Source organism: Sus scrofa, chromosome X (assembly GCF_054392235.1).
Source record: "Sus scrofa isolate SSC_HxYL_T2T_F1_AM1 chromosome X, Sscrofa_HxYL_maternal_Yorkshire_Landrace_v2.0, whole genome shotgun sequence".
Lineage (NCBI taxonomy): Eukaryota > Metazoa > Chordata > Mammalia > Artiodactyla > Suidae > Sus > Sus scrofa.
In genome coordinates, this window is record NC_139401.1 from 134,459,284 (window position 1) to 134,483,252 (window position 23,969).

At 60.3% G+C, this 23,969-nt stretch overlaps 2 protein-coding genes across 6 annotated transcripts; both read right to left on the bottom strand.

The window, feature by feature from the left end:
* Positions 1 to 305: 305 nt before the first annotated feature.
* On the bottom strand, positions 306 to 3,358 carry TREX2 (three prime repair exonuclease 2). Of its 2 annotated transcripts, none has more exons than XM_021079957.2 (2): positions 1,877 to 3,358; positions 306 to 1,317 (listed from the first exon to the last, which is right to left on the bottom strand). In XM_021079957.2, exon 2 carries the CDS (start codon positions 1,284 to 1,286, stop codon positions 576 to 578), a length of 711 nt encoding a protein of 236 aa, XP_020935616.1. In that variant the 5' UTR covers positions 1,287 to 1,317; positions 1,877 to 3,358; the 3' UTR covers positions 306 to 575. The 2 variants fall into 2 exon arrangements, with proteins under 2 accessions (XP_020935616.1, XP_084865058.1); XM_085008932.1 differs by having other exon boundaries at positions 306 to 1,320.
* A 150-nt stretch (positions 3,359 to 3,508) lies between these two features.
* HAUS7 (HAUS augmin like complex subunit 7) lies at positions 3,509 to 23,725 on the bottom strand. 4 transcript variants are annotated; one of them, XR_014835913.1, is made up of 10 exons: positions 23,587 to 23,725; positions 22,688 to 22,803; positions 17,693 to 17,760; positions 15,992 to 16,053; positions 10,218 to 10,309; positions 9,726 to 9,884; positions 9,521 to 9,617; positions 8,867 to 9,079; positions 6,887 to 8,026; positions 3,509 to 6,039 (listed from the first exon to the last, which is right to left on the bottom strand). XR_014835913.1 is itself a non-coding variant. In XM_021079954.2 (10 exons), exons 1-10 carry the CDS (start codon positions 23,683 to 23,685, stop codon positions 3,616 to 3,618), a joined length of 1,092 nt encoding a protein of 363 aa, XP_020935613.1. In that variant the 5' UTR covers positions 23,686 to 23,725; the 3' UTR covers positions 3,509 to 3,615. The 4 variants fall into 4 exon arrangements, 3 of the variants coding, with proteins under 3 accessions (XP_020935613.1, XP_084865056.1, XP_020935614.1); XM_021079954.2 differs by having other exon boundaries at positions 3,509 to 3,686; positions 7,912 to 8,026; XM_085008930.1 differs by lacking the exon at positions 22,688 to 22,803 and having other exon boundaries at positions 3,509 to 3,686; positions 7,912 to 8,026.
* Between the last annotated feature and the right edge of the window lie 244 nt (positions 23,726 to 23,969).

Genomic DNA, 23,969 nt, shown 5'->3' on the forward strand with positions numbered 1-23,969 from the left:
ACCTATCATATCCTGTCACCCTGCTGCCCCTCAAGGAGGGGGACAGAGGCTCTGGGGTGGGGGGCTTTGCCCTGGGCGGCAGGCTCAGCTCCCAGTGCTGAGAAGCTACAGCTCCCTCTTCCCTCTGTCTCCCTGACACAGATCCCGGCCACACAGGTGTCCCTACGGCCCTGCTCACTATGTCTTGGGCCTCTGGGTGACATCACAGGGAGGGGCGCTAACAGGAAACAGGAGGAGACCAGGCTGTGAGCACCACAGACACAGGCCCAGGTGCGAGGAGGGGGCGACCAGAAAGGCAGCCGGTGAGCAGTTGTCGTCGATGTTTATTGAAAGACGGGGAGGCGTGGGTGCGGCAAACTCCACCAGAGCTTGGGCGGTGGGGAGGCTCCAGGGCTGCGAGGCCAGTCCGGCTGCAGCCTGGGGAAAGCCCGGCAGGTGCACGGGGCCCGGCTGCCCAGCCGAGAGAACGCTCGGGAGCGAGGCACTGGTCCGGTGCCAGCTGCAGGACACGAGGTACCCGTGCTGCAGGGAGCAGGCCTCACTGCCCTGGGTGGCAGCGTCACCGGGCCCCTGGCTCAGGCCTCGAGGCCCGGGCCATCGTGCGGCACGTACATGGGCTCAACCTGGGCCCAGCTGAGGGCCTGCTCGTCGGCCCAGGTGAGCAGCTCGGCGGCGCGGTGCAGGAAGACCAGGAGCAGGGTGTGCACGTCGCCCTCGGCCGAGTGCGCTGCGCTGGGCTCTGCCTGGAAGTAGCGGCGGAAGAGGCTGCCCAGGCTGTAACCCTTGCGGCCCTGGGCCCGGGTGCCGTGGCTGTGGGCACGGTCCAGGCTCCGCAGCGCCGGCAGCGTGTCCAGGCAGACAGTGTCCTGGGGCAGGTGGGCGCCCAGGCGCCAGAGCTCCGTGCGCAGCAAGGGGAAGTCGTAGTCGAAGCCGTTGTGGGCCACAAGGCACACGGGGCCCTCCTGGCGGCTCAGGAAGGCCTGCAGCGTCCGCACCACCGCGCCGTCGAAGCCGGCCTTCCGGCACCTGGCCAGGCCCTCGCTGCTCAGGCCGGTGATCTCACTGGCCTTGGCGGTGAAGGGGTGCTCCGGGCTCATGCAGAGCGTGAGCTTGTCCAGGACCCGGGGCAGCACGGGGGCGCCGGACTCATCCCGCTCCGGGTTCTCCAGCGAGGAGCGGTGGACGGCAAACAGGGAGATCTCGGCGATCTCGGGGTCTACGCTGGGGAGCCCGGTGGCTTCCAGGTCCAGAAAGACGAAGGTCTCAGCCCGAGGCGCCTCGGCCATGGTGACGTTCTCACAGGGACGGCGAAGCCTCCTGCTGCCAGAGCAAGAGGCACAAAACCTGAGGGCCAGCAACATGGGGCGCCTGGACCCTGCCACCCACGGCCGTGCCTGCGGCCGAGGCTCTGGCCCTTCTGGGATCACTTGAGGCCCGAGGAGCCGCTCCTAAGACCCCACCCAGGGAGACTGCTAAGGGGCGTCCAGAGCAGGGGCCCAGCGACCAGGACCTGTTACTTCTGTCCAGGATGAGGGCTCCCAGGGCCTGGTGCGTCCTCTGTTGTGTCCCTCCGTCCCTCCCTGACCACCCCACTGCTGCCAGCGAGTACACAGCAAAAGAAGGCCCAATGGGCCCAGCCCCCGGGCCCGAGTCCTCTGCCCCTTGCCTCCAGATACATGGGCAAGAGGGCGCCAGGTCCATGTCACCAGGGCAGGAGCATCGGCTGCTGAGAAGCAGGGCCCTCAGAGGGCCCTCCCGGCATCCCCAGCCTCCCGGCTTGGCCTCCTCTCTGGCACAGGTGCTGGTCCCAACCCAACCTCCACCTGCCTCCGGGCCCCCTGCCGCCGTCCTTGCCAACCCCACCGAGCTGGCTTACCTGGGGCGGGCGCAGGCCGGCTTCCTGGGCTGCTGGGCACCTGTCTGCACGGGCCGCTCCAGGCGGCCTTTAATCTGTGGCTGTGGCCCGCCCCCCGCCGCCTGTTGGGCAACGAGGAGGCCTGAGGCCGCAGGACCTGCGCGGCTGGCTCACCGCCCCCTCGCTCGCTCGCTCGCAGCCACTGGGACACACGCCCCGTGTTCACACACTGAAAAGCCGGCTCCGGGGCCCCACACAGGCTGCCGACGAGACGAGCAAGGAGCACAGTGCAGGCTGAAGGAGCGTGTCCTCACAGGCACAGGAGGAAGCCCAAGCCCTCGGGCCAGCCCTGCCTGGAGCGCGCCAGGCCGGCGCAGCAGCTGAGCCGGGCGGACAGAGGGCATCCCCCGCGGAGGCTGGAGGGAGCTGGACAGACGGGCCTCGGTCCGGCCCCAGTGCCAGGGTCGGGGGTGCCTCGGGCTCATCTTTCACCAGGACGGGAGATGCCCTGTTCCCCCGGGACAGGGACCCCTGACGCCTAAAGGGCCCTCAGCAGAGGCCGCCAGGGAAGGGCGGGGGCGAGGCCGCGGAGGCACCGTGAGCGGCAGAGGTGGGGGCGGCCCTGGGCTCCAAGGCCTTCCCCACCGGCTCAGTCAAGGGAGGGTTTGAAGTTCCCGCTGTGGCGCAACGAGATTGGCAATACCTCTGCAGCACCAGGACAGAGGTTCGGTCCCCAGCCTGGCACAGCAGGTTAAGGGACCTGGTGGTCGCAGCAGCTGCAGAGTAGGTTGAAACTGCCACTATGGCTCAGATGTAATCCCTGGCCGGGAACTCCATAGGCCACAGGGTGGCCAAGAAAGAAAAAAAAAAAAGTAGGGAAAGGAAAAGGCCCTCCAGGGTGCAGGAAGCGGGGGGCATTGTCCGACTGGGGCGCACGGAGGCAGCCTGCCCACTGTAGGTGAGCCAGTCCTCTGGTCTGTAAAGCTGTCGATGAACCAGGGCCACGGTGACCACAGGCCTGCCTGTCCACCCACCTCCCACAGCAGCCGTCTGGGGGAGGCCCTGGGGGGGGGCCGGGCACCCAGCTCCCGGGAGCTTCCTGGCCTGGGGCAGCCACAGGGGGACTTGGGGAAGCCAAGGTGCAGAGATGCAGGGAGCAGGACAGAGCAGCCCAGGCGGGGCTCCATGGTGGGCCAAGTGCTTAGAGGTGGCCCCTCCCTCAGCCCCCTTTTGCCTGACGCTGGGCTGAGGGAGCGGGGGGTGGGGGGGGCCTCCCCAGCTGTGCCTGTTCCTGCACTTGAAGGGAGGGAGTGGCTGTGACAGGCACATGGCTCAGGGAGATACTGGGTCACCTGGAAAGCCCAGACAGCAGCTTCCTGGACAACCAGTCAGGCCACCGCAGGAACTCCCCAAGCTGGTGCCAGGTGGCCTGGGGAGGAAGCAGGGGAGGAGACAGCAGAGGCCCTGGTGGCATTCAAGCAGGTGTCATGGCAAGGCGGAGATGCCCCAGGCTCGGCCTCACCCAGCTGAAGCCGGCAGCAGCAGGGGGAGGACGTGGGCCAGGCGGGATGGGACAGGAGGCCGGAGCGGCCAGGCCCCGCAGCAGAGAGCAGGAGGCAGGCAGAGCCGTGGAAGCAAGAAGCAGGCAGCAGGCAACTTCTCAGAAGCTCTCTTTTCTCTCCAGCTCACACTGCCCTCCTCCCTCTGCCCTTCCCTCCCGAGGAGCTGAAGGCGCCAGGCATCTGGAGGCGGTGCCCAGACTACTCTGGGCCCCTGTGCAGACCGTCGCTGAAGGTCTTATATTTCTGGCTTAGCTCTTCCATTTTGCTGGCTGCAGAGGAAAGAAAAGGGCAAACAGCAAAGTAAGCCCAGCGCCTCCCAGCCCCCTGCACCCCCACGGCCCCAGCCTACCCAGGCCCCCGGCCTCCACTGGCTCTCCTCAGGCCCCAGGCACCCCAACGCACCCCAGCATCGGCCTGAGCTAAGGGAGCTAAGGGAGCCAGGGGCTGGAGCACAGAGGGAAGGCCCCTGTGGGTGCCAGGCTGAGCCCCAAGCTGGGGTCCACTCGCTTGGCCGTGGCCCCGCCCCCCCCACCCCCCACCCCCGAGCTCAGGAGCCGGGGGCTGTTCTGATTTTGATGCCATGTGGACTTTCAGTCTGATCAGCAACCCACGCACACCCGCAGACCAATGGACCCAGGCCTTAGCTGCCCACCCCAGGCCACAGGCCAGCCTCGCGACCGATGGGCTTTCAGGGATGGGGGCACCTGCCTCCTGAGGCACCAACTTCAGACCCTGAAGCCTGTTCCTTACTACTGCAGATGCCTATTCTCCCTCCGCCAAGTCGCTCCCTCTGTCTCGGCCTGTCCTCCACCCTCCCACAGGGCAAGGTTGTCACCTGGCATCTGGTCCTGCCCTGGCCGAGGATGACTGAAGTTCAGGAGTCACGGGGCGCGCCTAGCCCCAGCCACATGCCCTCTGGGGGCGACCACACCGCTCCACAGGTAGGATTTGGGGGTGTCATCTGCCTCTACTAAATCCTCAGGCTTCCCCCAACTCTAGACACCCCAGCCCCGCTCCGCTCCCGGGCTCCCCAGCCCAGGGCTCCGGTCACTGCCTCGCCTTCTCTTGGCTCAGGGCTTGGCTGGGTGGTGGATCCTAGGCCCAAAGCCCCTGGGCCTCTGAACGTGCGACACCAGCCTCTGGAAGCCTGGGCCCCCGTGCCGCGGCCCTGCTGCTGCTGCGGATGGCAGGGCTCTGGGCCCGCGGAGGCGGCGCCTGGGCCGTGACCTGCCCCAGGATCTGCGGGCGCTCCGCACCGCGCCCTGCTTGCTCGGTGAGGCTTTTCTTTGTCCTCATTTCGATTTTCTGCCCTTCTTGTCCCTATTCTTAAAAGACTCGTTGCCTCCTTTGGCTTCTGGTCTTCCACAGATTTTTCTTTAACGCTTCGACAAATGCTCGGGCTGCTGAGAGCGCGGCCTGGCTCTTCTCTTCGTTGGCTCTTCCTCGTGTCCCAGGTGTGTCTGTCTGGACGCCATACGGGATGCGCTCATTCAAGCTGGTTGGAAAGCACTCTTGGCTCAAAGACCTATTAGGCCGACTTTTCCAGGTCTTTCTCCTGTCTTCCCTGGTGTCGGTCTGGGGTGGGGAGGGGAGGCAGGGCAGCCCTGCTCCAGTGGAGTGGCCTGTTTCCCGCGGGGAGCAGGGCAGCAGGAGCAGGCAAGGACCAGCTCTCACGCTGGACTCACGCCGGACCCCCAGAGGCCCGAAAGAGGCGGCTACAGCTGGGCCACCAGCTCCAGCAGAGCCTGGGTTTGCATTCACTTCAGTCGTTTTCGTCCCCAAAGAGCAAGACCCAGCCCGGGAGTGCCAATCTGTACAGACCTGCTTTGCCTACGCCCTCTGCTTCCGGCCCATTCACCGCTGTCCCTCCCTGGGACTGCCGGCCACACGGCCCTGGCACTGTGGTGGGCGGTTCCACCAGGCCGACCGGCTCCCCCACTGCTCCCAGGGCGGTCCTCCACCCACTGCATCCCTCGACTTGCTCCTATGCACGTTCCGGCTTCCAGAAACCTGTCTGTTTTCAAAATGCATCGAGAGTTTGATGGCCTGGGAGGCAAAGGGGGCTTCAGGTCCACCCAGGCGAGATGGTGTCTGGTGAAGGATGACGGCACCAGCCGCCCACCCACATCACCAAGGCCCTCCCCACATGCGCGAGGCCCTGCAGGCACACCCGGTCCCTCACTCCAGGCATGGCGACGTGAGCCCAACACAGCCTGGCGACTGGCACCCAGATCGGTGGCCTAGCTTAAGCCGGGACGTGCAGCAGCAACACAGACCTGGCCCGAGGTTGCAGAGACCGAGGCCCCGACTCTGTCAGGTAGGAGCAGGGAAATGCTAAGGCTCTTCCAACCGGCCTCTGGTGTGGACTTGACACGGACGGTTGCTCTGTCCTGTCTACAGCCCAAGAATGCATCTCAAACAAAATGAGGAACCTGGAGTTCCCGTCATGGCGCAGGGGAAACGAATCCAACTAGGAACCATGAGGATGCAGGTTCGATCCCTGGCCTCGCTCAGTGGATTAAGGATCCCAAGTTGCGGTGAGCCGTGGTGTAGCGGCTCGGATCCTGTGTGGCTGTGGCTGTGGTGTAGGCCGGCGGCTACAGCTCCCATGCGACCCCTAGCCTGGGAACCTCCATATGCTGTGAGTGGGGCCCTGAAAAGACAGAAAAAAAAAATGAGGAAGATACACGGAGCAGAGCCGCGAGGAGGCCCGGGACCCCGTGAGCAGGGCCGAGGCGGCACGTGGTGGCGGCAGCGGTGGCGACGCTCACGGCCATCATTACGCTAATGAGCGCCTGCGCCGCGGGCATCGCGCTCCCAGCAATTACACACACTGGGGGTGAGAGAGCAGCGACGGTGGTGACTAAGAGAAACGTTATGATAAATGTTTAAACGGAGGATACTGCTGCAGCTCAGTCAGAGAGAAGAAAGACCCCCGGGCGCCCGGGTACACACGTGCCAAGCGTGTGTGTCAAGGCCAAGGGCGGGCTCGGGGCTCTGTGGCCTAAAGCCACCCCTTGGCGGCGCCCTGGGGGGCGATGGGTGGGAAGGACAGGCAGAGGCTGGGTAAGAGCTGGGCCCGACAGCACCCAAACCAAAAAGCCTGGAAGGAGAGGCTGCGGAGTGAGACACCCCCAGGGCTTTGAGGAGCCCTGCGGGCGGGAGGAGGCCGGGTGTGGGGGAAGAACGCGAAGCTACACGCACAAGGGGCTCAAGAGACTCCAGTGGGAGAAACTCAAGGCGACCCACACCAAGGCACATGATCACCAGAGCGCCCAAGGCCAAAGGCCAAGAGAGGCTTGAGAACAGAAGAGAGAAGGGCGAATGTGAGCCGACGGCAGACACCCATGTGGGGGTGGGGGCGCGGGGAGGGAAGCCTCCTGGAGCCCGGACGGGAGGCCAAGGAGGTCTCCAGGGCGCGAAGCGTGTTCCATTTCTTGGCCGGGGCTGTGGTCCCACAAGGGTTTGCTGTGAAGTCATTGGAACTGAATGGTGGCTGGTGGCGGGTGTCGCCACAGCCCAGGGAGAAGGTCCGCCTTTTCACGTTTCTACCCCAGGAGCTCAGACGCCTCCCTAACAGCCATTATTTGTCTCATCGTGGAAGCAAAGAACGAGCTGTTCTAAGTGTGTATTCCTGCAAGAAAAAGGAACTTCGAAAAAAGTTTCAAATGTCACCCAGATCCCATTCCGCCCGTGTACAAGAGCCAACCGGGGAAGGCTCGAATCCAGCGCACAGTGGGGCCTCCCCGCCACGGCGGCGGCAACCTCACCTCGGGATGGAAGAAGCAGGAAACAAAGCGAACCACCTCCGAGTCCAGGACGGAGAAAACCCCATCCATGTGCTGGCTCAGTTCCTACCTGGGCTCCTTCTACCTTTTTGTCCCTTTAGAAAAGGGAGGCCAGGCTGCATTTTCCTTCTAACCCCCTAGAGCGTGCATTTGTTCACAGCAGCGCAACCAAGCTTTGCAACCACAACTACTGTCCCTGCGCGTACATTGAGCATCAGTGACCCAGCGTCACCCCAGGATAAAGCCTGGGATTGTTTGCAGGTGTCACTGCTGGAAATCCCCGGGACCGTGGCATGCGTGACAGTGAAAAACTGAAAACGACCCACGGGCTCCGTCATAGAAAAGGTTACGTAAATGACAGCAAATGCCTGAAAGCAACAGTGAGGCTTAAAACTGTGACAAGAACATGGGAAAATGCTCAGAATGAGGCCCGAAGGAAAGCATACGAGACGGCACACGTGTGATTCTCCCCAACTTATGCAAAGAAACCCCAAGTGATGAGAGGAACCCGCGGGACAGTGACCGCACCACCTCTGGTCCCCACACGAGGCAGCGTCTCTGTGTCCCTCCCACTTTTCTGCAGTTCATGTTTCCATTTGACAATCTGCCGAAAGCACTGTTTGAGGGAGGAAAAACCTCACGTGTTAGAAAAAGGAGAAAAAAGCAAAGGGTCAGCCCCCAGACGCCCCCAAAGCGGGCCACATACCGAGACTCATGGCAGCGTTGTTGCTGCCCCAACAGAGCGGCTCGCCCTGCTGCTGCGCAGCCAGCTCCATGGCTTCCGCCGAGGTGTCGGTGGCCTCCACGGCCGCTTTCAACAGCTGGGAGGGAGGGAGGGACAGAGGGCGGGAGGGGACGTGAGGGCCTGGGTGCCAGGATCAGACCCGCGGAAGCCGACGCCTGCTTCGCGCCAGGGTGAGGGCGGACCTCTGACGGGAGGGTCGCCGACCTAACTCCCTCCTGCCCCGGCGGGGACGCCACGCTGTCACAGAGCCCGTCCCCCGCCAGGGCCACGCAAAGCCAGTGGCCCAGTGGGAAAACCACTCAGGCCCTCGCTCGCCCTGTTGGTAGACTCATAAAGGAGAGGCTGGTCAGGGGGTTGGAAGTCTAAGAGCTTTTTTGCTATAAACCAAGGCCAGCATGACGGAAGCCTGAGCCGGTGTCAGGGTCCGCACGGCAGCCGTATCCACGGGGGATGCGGGTCAGGACTGATGCCCCGGTGCCTGTCTGTCTGAACTGGGGCGAGGGCACAGACAGGCAAGCATCTACCTGCAAGAACGAACAGACTGTGCTAGCTGTGGCTGGAGCACGAAGACAGACTGAGACCAACGCAGGGACAGAAGCTGGAGGCCGGGACAGGGTCTCCCGGTCACTAGGACACAGCGCGGGCACGGCACAGACCTCCTCTGCGCCTCTCCTGCGCTGAGCCCTTGGCTCCGTTGGCGCCCTCCCGAAGTGCAGGGGCCACGGGGGGACAGCCCCATCAGCCCTCGCCCCCAGCCAGCCCCAAGTCCCAGACGGAGGCCTAGAGCCTGCAGTCCAGAGCCCAGCGAGCCTCCCACGTGCGGGGAGCCCGGGGCCAAGCCTCTCCCAGTCCCCTGGCCCAGCCTCACTGGGGGCTGGAGGGGCGGCTGGGGGCGGAGAGAGAGGGGTTTTCTTACTTGGCTGCACGAAGTCAGAGCCTGGTACACAGCCTGGACGATGGGGCCACACGGATGGAGGTAGGGGCCTGGGCGCCGGCAGCCCTCACTCAGCTCGTCGTCATACACTTGCAGGAAAGCCACGATGAGCTGGTGGAAGTCAGAGCTGACCAGGCGCAGCTTCTGGTCCAGGGTGCTGGTGTCGGCCCCGCTCACAGCGGCCCCTGGCTTGTGCTGCAAAGCCAGAGGCAGGGGGCAGGGGTCACTCAAGGCTGTCATGGGCCTTAGGCCCTGAACCCCTTTCTGGAGGCTGGGGCCACTGGCCACCCAGGTTTCCGCAAACCAGGAGACAGGCCTAAGACTGGAGGCCTGTGTGGGCCTTGATGTCCCCCCAAGGACCATACTGAGGCCGGGTCCAGGGCTGCAGAAAGCACAGGAACACCCGGAGCCCAGGGCCTGGCACCCAGCCTGTCCACACCTCAGAGAGCATCCTTGTTCCTGCCTTTATGCAGCCTGAGCAGTCACCCTGTTCGAGAACCCGGCGGGCTCCACACACACACCACCTCGCTTAGGCCTCCCGCCGCACTCATTGTAAAAATGAGATGTCTGGGTCCCAGGCAGGCGGCATGGCCCAGCCCGGAGCACAAAGCGGGGCCCCTGCAGCCGCGCCCTCACCTCCGTCCTGAGCGCCTGGAGCTTCGAGGTGCTCTCCTGCAGCTGCCGGGCCAGCTCGGCCACCTTCTCCTCCTCCAACTCGACGGAGGGACTGGTGCTACAGGGAGAGAAGGGGGGGCACTTGTGCTCTGTGCCATGGCGGCCACTGGGATAGAAGCCACACGGGAGGCTCTGGCCCAGGTAAGAGGTCGAGCAGGGCACACACCTCCGCCGGTCACCGCGCGGCTTGTCCAGAAGAGGCTGCACGTCCAGGGGCCCCGGGTCACAGTCCGGGCTCAGGAGCGTCTGCAGGTGGGGGCTCAGGAAGAGCTCCCCCAGCAACGCCTCATTCTTCTCCCTGATGTCCTCCAAGTGCTCCTTCGTGCTGCAAAGGCGGCCCCAGAGTCACGCCGTCACCGTCACCGGCCGGAGGTCACCACACTGAGACAGGCGGAGAGGCCACGAGACCACACCTCCTCTGGTCTCTGGGAGCCCACCGGCCTCCACGGGGGCCGCCTGCATGCACCGAGGCCCGCCCCACACCTTCGCGCCGACAGCCCGGTACCCTGGGCCAGTGCGCAGAGTGAAGCCCCAGCCAGAAATGGGCCTGGCGGTGGGCTCAGGTGTCCAAGCAGGCCCTCCAGCCCCACCAGCCCCAGACGGGAGACCAAGGGCGCCCACCGGCCATTCCGTGGAAGGCCTATCCCGAACCCTTTACCTGGAGCCGCTGGAGCATCCGACAGTCAGGCTCCGGACCACATCCAGCAGCTGGTCCATGAAGCGCAGCTGCTTCTGGGCGCAGGCCCGGCCCTGGGCAGGGAAGGCCGCATGCACTCGCTAGCCAGGTGTGCCAGGAGCGCCCCCCCCACATCTGAACCCCATCCAGCACTGCTGAGGACCGGCTCACGGCCCTTGGCACAACAAGATGGGGCTGTAGGTGGCCTGTGCCAATCCTACTCCTTGCGGAGGAACAATGACTCGTCACCAACAGGTGGCAAGCAGTGAGGCCTTGAGAGGCAGCTGACACAGCCCCCTGCCCCAAAGGTGCCTGGGAGCTCAAGGCTTCCGAAGCACAAGTCCCTCCTCCTTTCAGAAAGGGGAGAGAGCTCGCAGCTGATGGCCGCCCTAAATACAACGTGAGAGGCCCAGCTTGTTCCCAAGAGCCTTGCATGAGCAAGGGTGCTAGGAAGGAAGCTGGGCCCGGCTCTCCCCTTGAGCTCCTCGCTGCCCCTACCCTGAGACACCTGCTCTTCTGCGGGACGCACCAGAACGATTCTCTCAGCCAGCATCACTGGTGGCTTCGATAAAGTCCTCTGAGAAGCATCTGCCCTTAAAGCGGGCACGGAAGGCTGAGAGTGAGAGGCTCCCGGGGGCATCTCAGGCTGGACAGCCCTGGGGGGAGCGGATCTGGGGACAGGGGGCACAGTCAGCTACCACGCTTACGGCTCAGCTCCCTGTCCACGAGCCCACAGGCCTCCTGGCTAAGGCTGCCTGGCAACCTGAAAAGTCCAAGAACACAGGAACGCGCCAGAGCAGAGAGCAAGGCAGCCTCTAGCCGCCTCCTGCGTCCCTGGGACATGACCATGATCTCAGATGGCCGCCCCGCACCCAACCTCCCTCCTCCCGCGTCCCCACTCCCGGCTCTCAACAATGCCCACACGTCCGCTCCTAAGCTCTAGTCCATACGACAGGCTGAAGTCCTGCCCCATGCTCCAACACGCCTGACCCTGGAACACCCTACGGCTCCACTTCTACGAATAGACACAGCAGAGCAATGGCGCCAGGGCCTGCAGCTCACGTGGGGTGCGGTGAGCACAGGAGCTTCTTTCGGGGTGACGAACACGTTCTGGAACTAGACAGCGGTGGTGTGGCACATGAGGAATGTACGAAATGCCGCTGAGCTGTGGGTTTGAAAACGGCCTAGGAACCGGTACCGCTTCAGCTTGGAAAATGGAGAGTTCTGTGACTGTACCCACTGCCCTGATTGTACACGTCAGCATGGTGCTGATGGGAATTGTGTTGTATTTATTTTACTACAATGAAAAAATTCTTCAGAGAAAGAGTGGAGCCCCTCAGGGCCAATGGGGACATTTTTGTGACGCGCATTTTACGACGACAACAACACAAACTTCCACTAAAACCAACAAGACCTAGAATCAATGTAATATTCAAAATGTCTAGGATGCAATCGAAAACTACAGGAAGAAAACCACCACAATCTCAATTTGCACGAGAAAAGACAAAGAGCAGATACCAACGACAAGATGGCACAGATGCTCGAGTTACCTCATAAATTTAAAGGAATCATTGCAAAAATGCTGAATAAGTACCCATGAACATTGTCGAAAGAAAAGCTAAAATAGGAGTTCCTGTGGTGGCGCAGCGGAAACAAATCTGAGTAGGAACCATGAGGTTGAAGGTTCGACCCCTGGCCTTGCTCAGTGGGTTAAGGATCCGGGGTTGCCGTGAGCTGTGGCGTAGGCCAGCAGCTACAGCTCCAGTTCGACCCCTAGCCTGGGAACCTCCATGTGCTGCAGGTGTGGCCCTTATAAAAAAAATAATAATAAAGAAAGAAAGAAAAAAAGAAAGAAAAATAAGAAGCATCAGCAAAGAAACAAAAACTTATCTTTTAAAACCACATGGAAACTTCAGAACGGAAAAATTGAGTAACTGAAATTAAAAACTCACTGATGGGACTCAACAGTGAACTTGAAAACAGATTAACAGAAACCATCCAATACAGGCAATAGAGACAAAAAGATTGAAAACAAATTACGAGCCGCATGGACCTGTGTGTCATAGGAGGCCCAAAAGGAGAGGAGAAAAGCAGGGAGACTGAAAAAGTATTTGAAGAAATAATGGCTGAAAACTTCCCAAATCGGGCAAAAGACACAAACTTACAGATTCAGGAGGCTGAGCAAATTCAAAAAGGACAAAACCAAAGAAATTGTCCCACAAACACACAATCAAACTGCTGATAAGTAATGACAAAGAAAAAAATTTTTAAGTAGCAGGAATAAAACAATCCATGACCCATGGGCGAAAATGACTCAAACCACCGCAGATGTCTCATTGGAAGCTGTGGGGAAAGAAGAAGTGCCAACCCAGAATTCTACATCCGGTGAAAATATCCATGAAGAATGAAGGGGAACTGGACGCACTCAAAGAAATGAAATCTAAGAGAATTTGGACCCAGCAGATCACGTCAAAAGAAGAATCGCTAGACTTCCCACTTCAACGGGTTAAGAACCCAACTAGTACCCATGAGGATGCAGGTTCCATCCCTGGCATGGCTCCGTGGGTTAAGGATCCAGCGTTGCCACAAGCTGCCAGCGTAGGCTGCAGATGCCGCTCAGATCTGGTGTGGCTGTGGCTGTGGCAGCTCTGATTCGACCCCTAGCCTGGGAACTTCCATATGCCACAGGGGCAGCCATTAAAGAAGAAGGAGGAGAAGGCAGCTCTCTAAGACGGAAGTGAAGTGATACTGGAAGGAAATCTGAAATGTCAAACGAAGGAAAACTAGAATAAAGGACCAGAACACATGATCATCTCAGCAGATGCGGAGAAAACGAATACAAAGTCCAATACCCTTTCATGATAAAACACTTCATCTAGGAGAAGGGAACAGCCTGAAGCTGATAAAGGGTCTCTGCAAAAAACCCACAGCTAACATCATACTCAGTGGCGAAGATGAGACGCTTTCCCCCTGAGATCAGGAACTAGCTAAGGGTGCCCACGCTTGCCCCTTCTGTTCAACACTATACTGGACATGCTGGCCAGAGCAATTACACAAGGAAAAAAATAAAAAGCAGCTAAATTGGAAAGGCAGATATAAAAATTTCTCTATTTCTTGTATACAGAAAATCCTGGGCATTCTCGTTGTGGCTCAGCAGTAACGAACCTGACTAGTATCCATGAGGACACAGGTTTGATCCCTGGCCTCACGCAGTGAGTTAAGGATCTGGTGTTGCTGTGAGCTGTGGTGTGGCTCAGATCTGGCGTGGCTGTGGCTGTGGTGTAGGCTGGCAACTGCAGCTCCAATTCAATCCCTAGCCTGGGAACCTCCAGACCCCATGGGTATGGCCCGAAAAAAAAACAAAAACACAAACTCCAAGAATCCAATTGTATTTCCACAAATTAGCAATCAATAGTACAAACATGAAATTGCGCAAACACATCCACTTATATGTAACAGCATCATAAAAAATAAAATACTTAGGAATAAATTTAACAAAAGAAGTACAAGACATACAATGAAAGCTACAAAAACATCTCGGAGAAATTAAAGAAAACCTAAATAAATGGAAAGACAGCCCATGTTCGAGGACAGAAAGCCTTAATATGGTCGACGGCAATATTCTCCAAAGTGGCCCCAGATTCAGGGCAGTTGTCCTCAAATTCCAGTTGGCATTCTTGCAGAAATTAACAAGTTGATTCTAAAATTCCCATGGGTGGAGGATTCACATGTCACAACCGGCTGCAAAGCCACAGTCATCAAGGCAGACATAGACATCAATGGAATAGAATGGAGAATCCAGAAATAAACCCTCTTTATTTTTGTCTTTTTAGGGCTACTCCTGTGGCACATGGAGGTTCCCAGGCTAGGGGTCGAATCCGAGCTGTAGCTGCCAGCCTACACCACGGCCACAGCCACCCAGATCTGAGCGGCGTCTGCGACCTACACCCCAGCTCATGGCAATGCTGGATCCTTAATCCGCTGAGTGAACCCTCATTGTTATGTTAATTGATTTTCAACAAGGATGCCAAGACAGTCCAATGAGAAAAGAATGGTCTTTTCCATAATCGGTGCTGGGAAAACTGGAAGGACGTTGGACACGTACCTTACATCGTACATAAAACAACTGAAAATGGATCCAAGACGTAAACATAAGACTAAAACTCCAAAACTTTTAGAATAAAACACAAGGGTCAATCTTAATGACGTCGGATTCGGCAACAGATTCTTATATAGGGAACTAGAAGCATAAGCAACAAAAGGAAAATAAGATAAATTGGATTTCAACAAAGTCAAAAACTTTTCTGCTCCAAAGGACACATCGAGAAAGTGAAAAGACAAACCACAAAATGAGAACAAATATTTGTAAATCACTATCTGCTGTGCCTTATATCCAGCACATATAAAGAAATCCGCCCCCCTCTTATTTTTTTGGGCCATGCTCTCAGCATGTGCAAGTTTCCAAGCCAGGGATGGAACCTGCGCCACAGCAGTGACAACGTCGAATCCTTAGCCACTGAGCCACCAGGGAACGCCAATATGAAGAATTCTTACAACTCCATAATTAAAAACACAAGCGACCCAATGAGAAAGTGGGCAAAAGATCTGAATAGAGACATTTCAAAAGAAGATATACGAGTGGCCAATAAGCCCATGAAAAAACGTTCAACATCATTAGTCATCAGGGGAATGCAAATCAAAGCCACCGTGAGATTAGCCCTTCGCTGCTATCAAAAGCTGGGCAACAACCCGCGTCGGGAATGCCGGGGAGGAAGCGGAACCCTCGCACGTGGCCGGTGGGAATGTAAAATGGTGCAGCCACTTTGGAAAACAGTTTGGCGGTTCCTCAAAAAGTGAAACAAACATACTCAAAAAACTTCCAAGAGTTAAACAAGTCCACTCCTAGCTCTATACCCAAGAGAAGCAAAAGCGTGTCTTTGGTCAAAAATGTATACAGGAACAGGAGCTCCCGTCGTGGCGCAGCGGAAACGAATCCAACTAGGAACCATGAGGTGGCGGGTTCGATCCCTGGCCTCGCTCAGTGCGTTAAGGACCCAGCGTTGCCGTGAGCTGTGGTATAGGTCGCAGATGCAGCTCGGATCTGGCGTTGCTGTGGCTCTGGCATAGGCCGGTGGCTGCAGCTCCAATTGGACCCCGAGCCTGGGAACCTCCATGTGCCAAGGGTGCGGCCCTAAAAAGAAAAAAAAAAAATGTATACAGGAACAGTCATAGCAATGCTATTTGTAGTAGCCAGAACACAGAAATAATCATTTCAAATGTTTAAAAAATTTTAAGGGTGGTGGCAGGGTTTCTCTGACTGACATGGGGTGGATTAGGGCTGCCTCTGTGTAGAAACCCACCGGTGGGCAGCACGTGGGGGAAAGTGCATGGGCTCAGAGCCAGAAGCCCTGGAAGAATTATTTGCCACCTTCCCCAGAAACGGGGCTAAGACAAGTACCTACTGCCAAGTGGATGTGACAATTACAGGGTGTCAGCGTGTATGGAGCCACGGAGGTCTCGGTGTGCTCTGTGCGCCTTCAGTCGTCGCGCGCCAGAGACCCTCCTCGGCCTCCTCACCACCCTCCCCTCCCGGCCCTCCAGACGGCTGGGGCTCCTGCCCGGGCTGCTGAGAAGCAGGGCAGGGGGATGCTGGCTTCTGGGCCTAAGGAGCAAGGGCCTGAGCCAAGAGACCCCTCCCGCCCCACTCCAGCGGACTGAGGCCCCCGCCCACAGCGACAGAGAGGGTCCCCTCCTACCTTCAGGAGCTCCTGGTCACCCGGCCCACACAACATCAGCTCGTGGCCTAGTTTCACCATCTCTGTGGGAACACACGGATTCAGTTCCTGCAGACACGCCCCCAAACGGGCGAGGACGCCACGCACTCGTGCAGGGTGCCGAGCGCCGCCCTGGTTAGGGTGCTCCTGCCCCGGCGTCAGCAGGCCCGGCACCCCTGAGGCCGGGCTGGGCCTGGAAGACCCAGGTCAGCAACGAGGCAGACGGAGGACACCCCCAGATGCCAGGTCTGCTCTTGCTGTGTGACCTGTACCCAGTCCCTGTCCTTCTCTGGGTACCACTTTCCTCACCCAGAGGCCAGGGAACCTTTCAAACATGCTGTGAGCCACCCTTCCAGGGACCTCACCAAGCCCAAGCAAAAGGAACCCGCTCATAGTCATCAGCTTCCCACGGGCCTTTCATGTCATCATGTCCTTTCATCTCGCTGGCAACCCTGGGAGGTGGGCCTTAGCTCCATTTCACAGATTGGGAAACTGAGTCCCCGTGTGGTACAAGGAATGCTCGGCCATGTCTTCCAGGGTGCCCTGGGTGGTTTCTGGGTAACATCTGGCAGACAGAGAAAGGGCAGATTTGGAGCCAGAAAGCCTGCAGCCAATGCCTGCTCCAATGCCTGGCCCCGCTCCCACCCTCACACGCCGCAGTGGCAGAACAGGCCTCACACCGGCATCTGCCTTGGAGGGTTTGGTGCTAGAAGCTTGGAGACACAGGACAGATGCCACTTCTACCCCCAAGCACACTGCCTGGCCCACATCCCTTAACCCCAAATCCTAGCATCCTCCCCAGCCCCTCTCCTGCTCAGCACGCATCCAAGGCTCAGCGAGTCTGGCCAACACTCTCCTCACTATCAACCCAAGATCGGGCAGCACACCCAGCTGGCATCCCTGCCTCTGCCCAGCCTCCTGCTCTCAGCCCAGGGGCCCAAGGGATGCTGTTAAAGCCAGAGGCAGCAGCAGCCCTCCCCAGGGTAAAAGCCAGCGACCTCAGAGTGGTAGCGTCCAGAGGAAAGTGCTGGACATAATCTGCAGCCCAGCTCGGCCCCTAGGCCGGCCCTGCAGGCTCAAGATACAACGCCCTGTTCTACTGGCCAGTTTCAGCCTCGGAGACAACTGTCTCCAGATAACTAATGTGGCAGGGCCAGAAGTGGCACAGATCAGGACCCGAGGGTCCGGCTCGCCCACCCTGGAGTGGTGGGGCCAAACGCGGTCACCTCTGGAAATGCCAGGGTGCAGGCAGAGTTAGGCACCATCTCGAGGACCGCAATTCGGTCCCCCTCACCTAATGCCCACTACCGGGTTAAGGACAGCTTCTGCCAAGAAAGGATCCAGAGGAAGCAGTTCTGAAATAAGCCCCCGTGGAGAGCTGCCCAGCGAGCTTCCAGGAGTGCCTCGGGTAGTGTGCGCACGTGGACAGACCACCGGTGGCATCGGCAAGAACCGCCGTCTCTGTCCCCAGCCCCTCAGTAGATGGGCTGGCAGGATCTCCTTCACGCACGTGTGTGTGTGTGTGCACGCGTGCGTGTTGGGGGGGGGGGATGGATTCTAGAAGGCTCTAGTAACATCCACAGAGTGTACGCTAACCAGGAGAAAACACTAGCCCGATGGGAAATTCACAGCCTGCGAAGGAGGCCATGCACTAGGTCAGAAGCCACCATAACAAAGACCCACCTTGGACCTTCGCCTCGGCTGAGGCCCCCTTCAGCGAGCTGACCTTATCCTGCCAGGACGGACAGGCCCTGCAGGGAAAGAGCAAAACCAGTCAGGCCTGGGTGGGCCACAGCGGTCCCGTCACAAGCCCTCTGCACACACGCTCTCGAAAGTGAATTACTCGTCGTAGGGGCTAAATGCCGCCGAAACGCCCACTCTAACATGGGTCATTTTAGGGAGTTCCCTGGTGGCTCTGAGGGTTAAGGATCCAGCATTGTCAGTGCTGTGGCTCTAGTTACTGAAGTGCCGTGGGTTCAATCCCTGGCCCAGTCACTTCCGCATGCCACGGGCACGGCCAAAAGATAAATAAATAAAAAGAAAACAGATAATCTTATCTGATGTGAATTGCAACTCCACAGGTTATCAGGGAAACAAAACCCAAAACATTTCGGAAAGTTCACCTCCGAAATGTAAATCTGAACACTGACATTTAAATTCTCATGAGAAAAAGATGAAAGCACTGCCCAGGAGGCAAAAAGGCACGTCGCCAGAGCTGGAAGCGCCTTCTCAGGAGGCGCCCAGGGCGGCTTCCTTAAAGCGCTTGGGAGCCGGTGGGCCGAGCCCTCCCGCGGTGGGGGTCCCACGGGCCCTGGCGGGGTCCCCGGTGGCCCTTCTGCGCCCGGAACGCGCTCTTCCCGCCCAACCTGAGCGCGAGGCGCGGTGCCGGCTGCAGCGCATCCCACGAAGCCGGCGGCCGACGCCCCCACCCAGGGAAGCCGGAGGAGGCCACCGCGGCACCCCATTCACAGCCAGGCCCAGGCCCTGCCCCTCCACGGCCTGTCCCTCCACGGGGCTCTCACCTCCGAGACTGCGGCCTCGTGGAGGCGGGAGCTGGCTTGCCCTCCGCATCTCCAGGGCCTAAGGCGGCGGCCGGCACCATGAAGGTGGCCAGTAGGCGGGGACGAGGGCATGACCGCGCTTTGGCCACAGAATCAGCTGCCACTGCGTCCACGCTTAGCGCCTTCAACCGAGATGATGCCACCCCAGGTCACGGCTCTGAGCCATCGGAGGGCTCCTGGCGTGACGGGCTGTGGGGTCACAGCCCCGGCCTCCCGGGTCGGGTGACGGCAGGCCCAGCCGTCCCCGCGGCCTGGCGGAACCGGAGCCTTGATGACACCACACAGGTAAATGGGACAGTGGCCACCCGTAAGCAGCTTTGCCTTAAGCTGCCAAGCTCGTGGACGGAACCAAAGGCAGTGAGGTGGCAACATACTGGGTCTCGTCCGTGGGGGGCACGGACCGAGCACTGCACGCCCAGCCCTGCGCTCCAGGCCCGGCCCAGCGCCAAGGCCACGGGAACTTGGCTCCAGCAGCTGAGGCCGCCTCCTTGCCAGGGAGCCCCGCGAGCTGGCTGCCATGGCAGGCTCCTTCCCCAGAATGACTGGGGCCGGGACTCCGGCCAGCTACAGCGGTGTGGGGGCCCCGGGCCCAGCCCTAGGGACCCGGCGACCGACTCATCGCGGTGGGAAAGGGCACTGCTCCTTCCCTGGGTTCATGCCTCCACGGGCCTGCATCCCAGGCCCCACCTGCCCTGACCACGCTGGGGCCCTGGGAGCTGGCGGGACCATGACCGGTGACCCAACCACCCAGCCCGAGGCACCAGGCCCCACGCCGCGGGATGGCAGGGAAGAGGGGTTGGGGCCCAGGCGCCTCAGCTGCGCCACCTGTCGTCCCTCCTCATGAAGGCGGCCGCGCGCTCAGCCCTGGCCATCGAGGGCGGGGCCGCAGGGCGGTGAAGCTACAGGAGGCTGGCCCTGGGCCTGGATGCTGGGCAACACTCCCTGACCAAGCGCCGGGCGGAGAGCGCTCGGGGATCCAGCAGGCTGGACCCCGACAAACCGCCTCAACTCACTAACGAATAAGCCCCCGAAGGCCTAAGCGGCCTCACTCAGAAAGGACTTTCATGAAAGCTGATTTTCCGGAAGCAGCAGGGAACAGGGCACAACCCGACGGTGCTCAAGGCCCTGAAGCAAGCAAAGCTCTTCGGGAGCCCAGGAAAGCCACACGAGCGCACGCAGCCACCCAGGGGCCCTCTGGCTCTGCCCCGCCCGTGCTGAAGGCCAGCCTGGCATGGGGGCCACTAAGAGCTGCCATGGCCAGCGCCCCCCTCCCCAGTGCTGGGTGCAGCTTCCAGGTTCCGCCCAGAGGGGTGAAACAGTGGCCCTTAAAGGAGGCTGAAGTGGCGAAGCCACATGCAAAGAAGCCAACCTGAAATTGGGAGAAACTGAACTCTGTCCAGTCCTCTTCAGGCCCCTGAAAGGCCTACAGCACCTTTGCCAGGTCCAGGTCATTAAAAGCCACTGCACATTCCCTGCTTACTTCTTAAAAGGATTCTGTTCCTTGTATTCAAAAACAGCACTAAAAGCATTTGAGGACTGCAGTTGTAGCCTCTCACCCATCCCCTTCTGGCCAACAGAGCGACCTGGTCCCCACCCTTCAGCCGGGCCAGGCAAATCTGGGCTCCCTCCCACAAGAGCCTCTCTAAGATGGAACTTTGGCCTCCCTCCTCCTGGGATTGCATTCAAGATCCAGGAACCGGAGTTCCCGCTGTTGTTTAGCGGGTTAAGAACCCGACTAGTATCTGCAAGGATGAGGGTTCCATCCCGGCCTCACTCAGTGGGTTAAGGATCCGGTGTTGCCGCAAGCTGTGGTGTAGGTCACGTATGTGGATCTGGCATTGCTGTGGCTGTGGTGTAGGCTGGGAGCTGCAGCTCTGATTCCACCCCAGCCGGCAACTTCCATATGCTGCAGGTGTGGCCCTAAAAAGAAAAAAAAAAAAAAAAGACCCCCAAACCAACCCAGGCCATCCCCACTACTCTCTCTCCTCCCAGGGTCCTGGACCAGGCGCGGGTCCCTGCAGGGCAGACAGTGCCTGTCATATGAGCCATTGCCATTCCAAGCCAGGGTCCTGCCATCTTTTCCCAGGGCCATTGCAACAGCCTCTGCATTGGTCTCCCTGCCTCCAGCCTCTCCCCTCCAAGTCCATCCGCCCAATTCACCCTGCCCAAAATGCCAATTTCAATACATCACTCCCCTGGTCCCATGCTCATCCCGCCCAGAGCATAAAGTTCAAAGGGCTTCACACGGCTTGCCAGGCTCACCATGAGCTCCATGAGCTGCCCTGAGCTGCCATTCAGACCAGTGCTGCCCAGCTCTCCCTCCCACACCCTGACTCCCCACTCCTGTGGAAACGAGTGCCCCCCGTTCCCTCTCAGATCAAAGACCACCTCCTCCCTGCCAAGGTCCACTCCTCAGACTGCAGGAGGATGCCCAGCACTGGGATTGTGCCTGAGCCTTTTGTGGACACTAAACCCCAGCTCCCTGAGGACACCCAGCCGTCTGAGGCACCTGGAATGGTACCCGGGTGCACCTGCTTGTCAGCCCACAGCCTGGAGCGTGTCTCGAGTATGCGCAACACCACACTGCAACCTGGGGCTGACGGGGGGGCGGGGGGGGGGCGCCCACCTGGGGCCCGCCCTCCAGCAGCTCCCAGTGCACTGGAGAGTCCGACAGGATAGCGGGCCAAGACAGAACCAGCGGGCTGAGGGCTCTGATAGGGGTGCGCTCAAGAGGCTATGGGCATCCAAGGGAAGGAGAGACATGTTTTGCCCTGGGAATTGAAGACTTTTTTTTTTTTTTTTGTCTTTTTGCCATTTCTAGAGCTGCTCCCGCGGCATATGGGGGTTCCCAGGCTAGGGGTCGAATCAGAGCTGCAGCCACCGGCCTATGCCAGAGCCACAGCAACGCAGGATCCGAGCCACGTCTGCGACCTACACCACAGCTCACGGCAACGCCGGATCCTTAACCCACTGAGCAAGGGCAGGGATCGAACCCGCAACCTCATGGTTCTTAGTCAGATTCGTTAACCTCTGAGCCACGACAGGAACTCATGGAGACTTTTTAAATGAAGACTGGACATGTGAGCTGGGTCTTTAAAGGCTGTATAGGAGTATGTGTGACATGCAGAGACCTTAGGGGCCATTCCAGGAGAGAGAAGAGTCAGTGAGAACAGAAGGTTATGAGAGCACTGCGGAGCCAAAGCCTGGGGTGGGGCCTGGGGAAGGGCCTGGATGGCAGGAGGAGAGGCTGCTGGAAAGGCACAGGCTGGAACATGAAAGCCCCTCCTCCGTCCTCCGGGGCAGGCTTGCTGACTCCCTGGGGCCTGGCAGGCACGCACCAGCTGAGTGCGAGCTGGATCCTCCCCGCTCCAGCCAGGCTCCCATCTAGGCACCTTCCTCAGCTGCAAGGGCAGACAGGCCAGGCTGAAGAGGGGCAGAGGCCTGGCCTCCTGGGAGACTACAGACAGACCGGCCAGGACCACTCCAGGGACAGCCCTGGGGGGTCATGGCCAAGAGCACAGCAGCCAGTGCCCCACAGAGGCTCACCTCAGCCTTCCCCACCACAGCCTTGAATGCTCAGCTAGGGGCTGCTGCTCTCGAAGAAGAGACATTTCGCAGGACTTTCGGGATTTTTCCCCTTGCCATCTGGGCAGACTTCGTTTCCCTTGCACGGTGCCAGGCACACACCCCAAGGTGCACCTTGACCCAAAGGACTGGAAAACAGGGTTTTGGCCCTGTTTGTCACTCTCTGGTGGCAAGAGCCGAGACAGTTCGCGACTCCAGACCGACCCTCAGCTTCCCGGTCTGAATATGAAAGGGCTGAAGTCCATCATTTCCCACGCCCAGTCCCTGCCAGCTCAGAAACTAGTAGTCATGGCACGAAAAACTCCAGGAGGCCAAGCTCAGCTTCGGCAAGGTGGCAAACAGACACAATGAAGCACTGCCCAGGGCAATTTCTCCCTAGATTTGAGCCCGCCTTCACGGCTGGCACTTCTTACCTAAGCAGCAGCTCTCACAGTGACCCTGGATGGAGGACAGCTCCTCAGGAAGAGAACAAAAGCCCATCTTCCCCAGGTGGCCGCGAACCCCAGGGGTGAGGAAGAACCAAGGACATTACCGGATACAGATCCACTCCAGGATTTCCAAGCGGTACTTGGACGGGCTACACAGCAGTTCCTGAATAGTCTTTGGTTCTGCGATATAAAGACCCTCGAGGAAGGGGCAGTTGAGGTCCTAAGCAGGGAAAGGGAAAGCCAGCAAGCTTTAGAAAGCCCACCATCAGCGAAGGGCTGAAACTCACATCTACAATCATGCTCTCACCGCCCTCGTGTGCACACGCCTTCACTGCGGCCAAGCACCCACCTCCAGGCTCGCCGCCCACCCCCCCACCCCCCGCCAGGCGTGCCGGCACCCCCGCCGCGCTTGCCATCGCGCCCCGGGGTTCAATTCCCATCAATCGAAGCTGCCCCTCTTGGGGCTCAAGCAGAAGTTGGACGTGGACGGAGGAGCAACTGGGAGCCTTAGCTAGACTCTGATGGCGGCTCCCGGCTGCGGGACCACAGGGAAAGGAGAGGGACGGGGCCGACGGAGCCGATCGTGGGGTGGGGGGGGGGCGAGGGGAGCGCGGGGACCCGATGGGGGCGGGGGCGCGGGGAGCACGACCGGGGACAGCTGCCTGGCCTCAAGAGAAGGGTTTCCTCACCAGTACCCTCACGGGCATCTGACGCTGACTCGACTGGGGGCACGGACGCTCCCCCCCCCGCCGCCGCGGTCACCCCGACCGCGCGAGCTCCCTGAGGCCCCGGCTTGTGCCCTCCCCGCCTCTGCTCGCTCCGCGCGCCCCGGCCGAGTCTTGCAGGGTCTGTGCCGCAGAAGTTCGGGGGCAGGACGCTCGAGGCGCCGGACCGAACGACCCGGTACGGGCCGCGCCGGGCGCCGCCGACTTCCGCACCACACCCCGCCCGCCCTGCCACCCGGCCCACGCCGGCCTGGGGTGGCTCCTCGGCCCCGCGGCACCTTCAGCTTCCCGAAGACCTCCACGGCCGCCTTGAACACGGCGTCGTCGCCCTCATCCTCGCTGCCGCCACCGCCGCCAACGGCGACTCGTCCCGCCATGTTTCGCGCTCGGAGCCGCGCCCCGCCCGCGCCCGGGGCTGACTGGCCGGCCCGACCGCCAATCAAGCGCAGGCCCCGCACTCCTCCCGCCCACCGCCGGCGCCCGGGAGGGGGCGGTGCCCCGAGCCTCCGTCACCCCCACCGCGCCTTCCCATTGGGCCGCGCCTCGGCGCACGCCTCGGCCCCGCCCAGAAGACCGACCTCGAGAAAGAGGGCGGAGCCGGGGCGGGCGCTCGGTCGCCCGCTCGCGGCGCCCCCGGCCGGCGGAGAGGGCCGAGAACACG

Bases quoted from the DNA above. Each gene is read 5' to 3' on its own strand.
- HAUS7 (XM_021079954.2), bottom strand. From the start codon at position 23,685: ATGGCGGGACGAGTCGCCGTTGGCGGCGGTGGCGGCAGCGAGGATGAG. The intron at 10,310-15,991 runs GTAGGAGGGGAC...TTCCCTGCCCAG, and splicing joins GTGACCAGGAGCTCCTGAAG to GGCCGGGCCTGCGCCCAGAA. The intron at 9,618-9,725 runs GTGTGTGCCCTG...CTCTCCCTGTAG, and splicing joins CCGCGCGGTGACCGGCGGAG to CACCAGTCCCTCCGTCGAGT.
- TREX2 (XM_021079957.2), bottom strand. From the start codon at position 1,286: ATGGCCGAGGCGCCTCGGGCTGAGACCTTCGTCTTTCTGGACCTGGAA.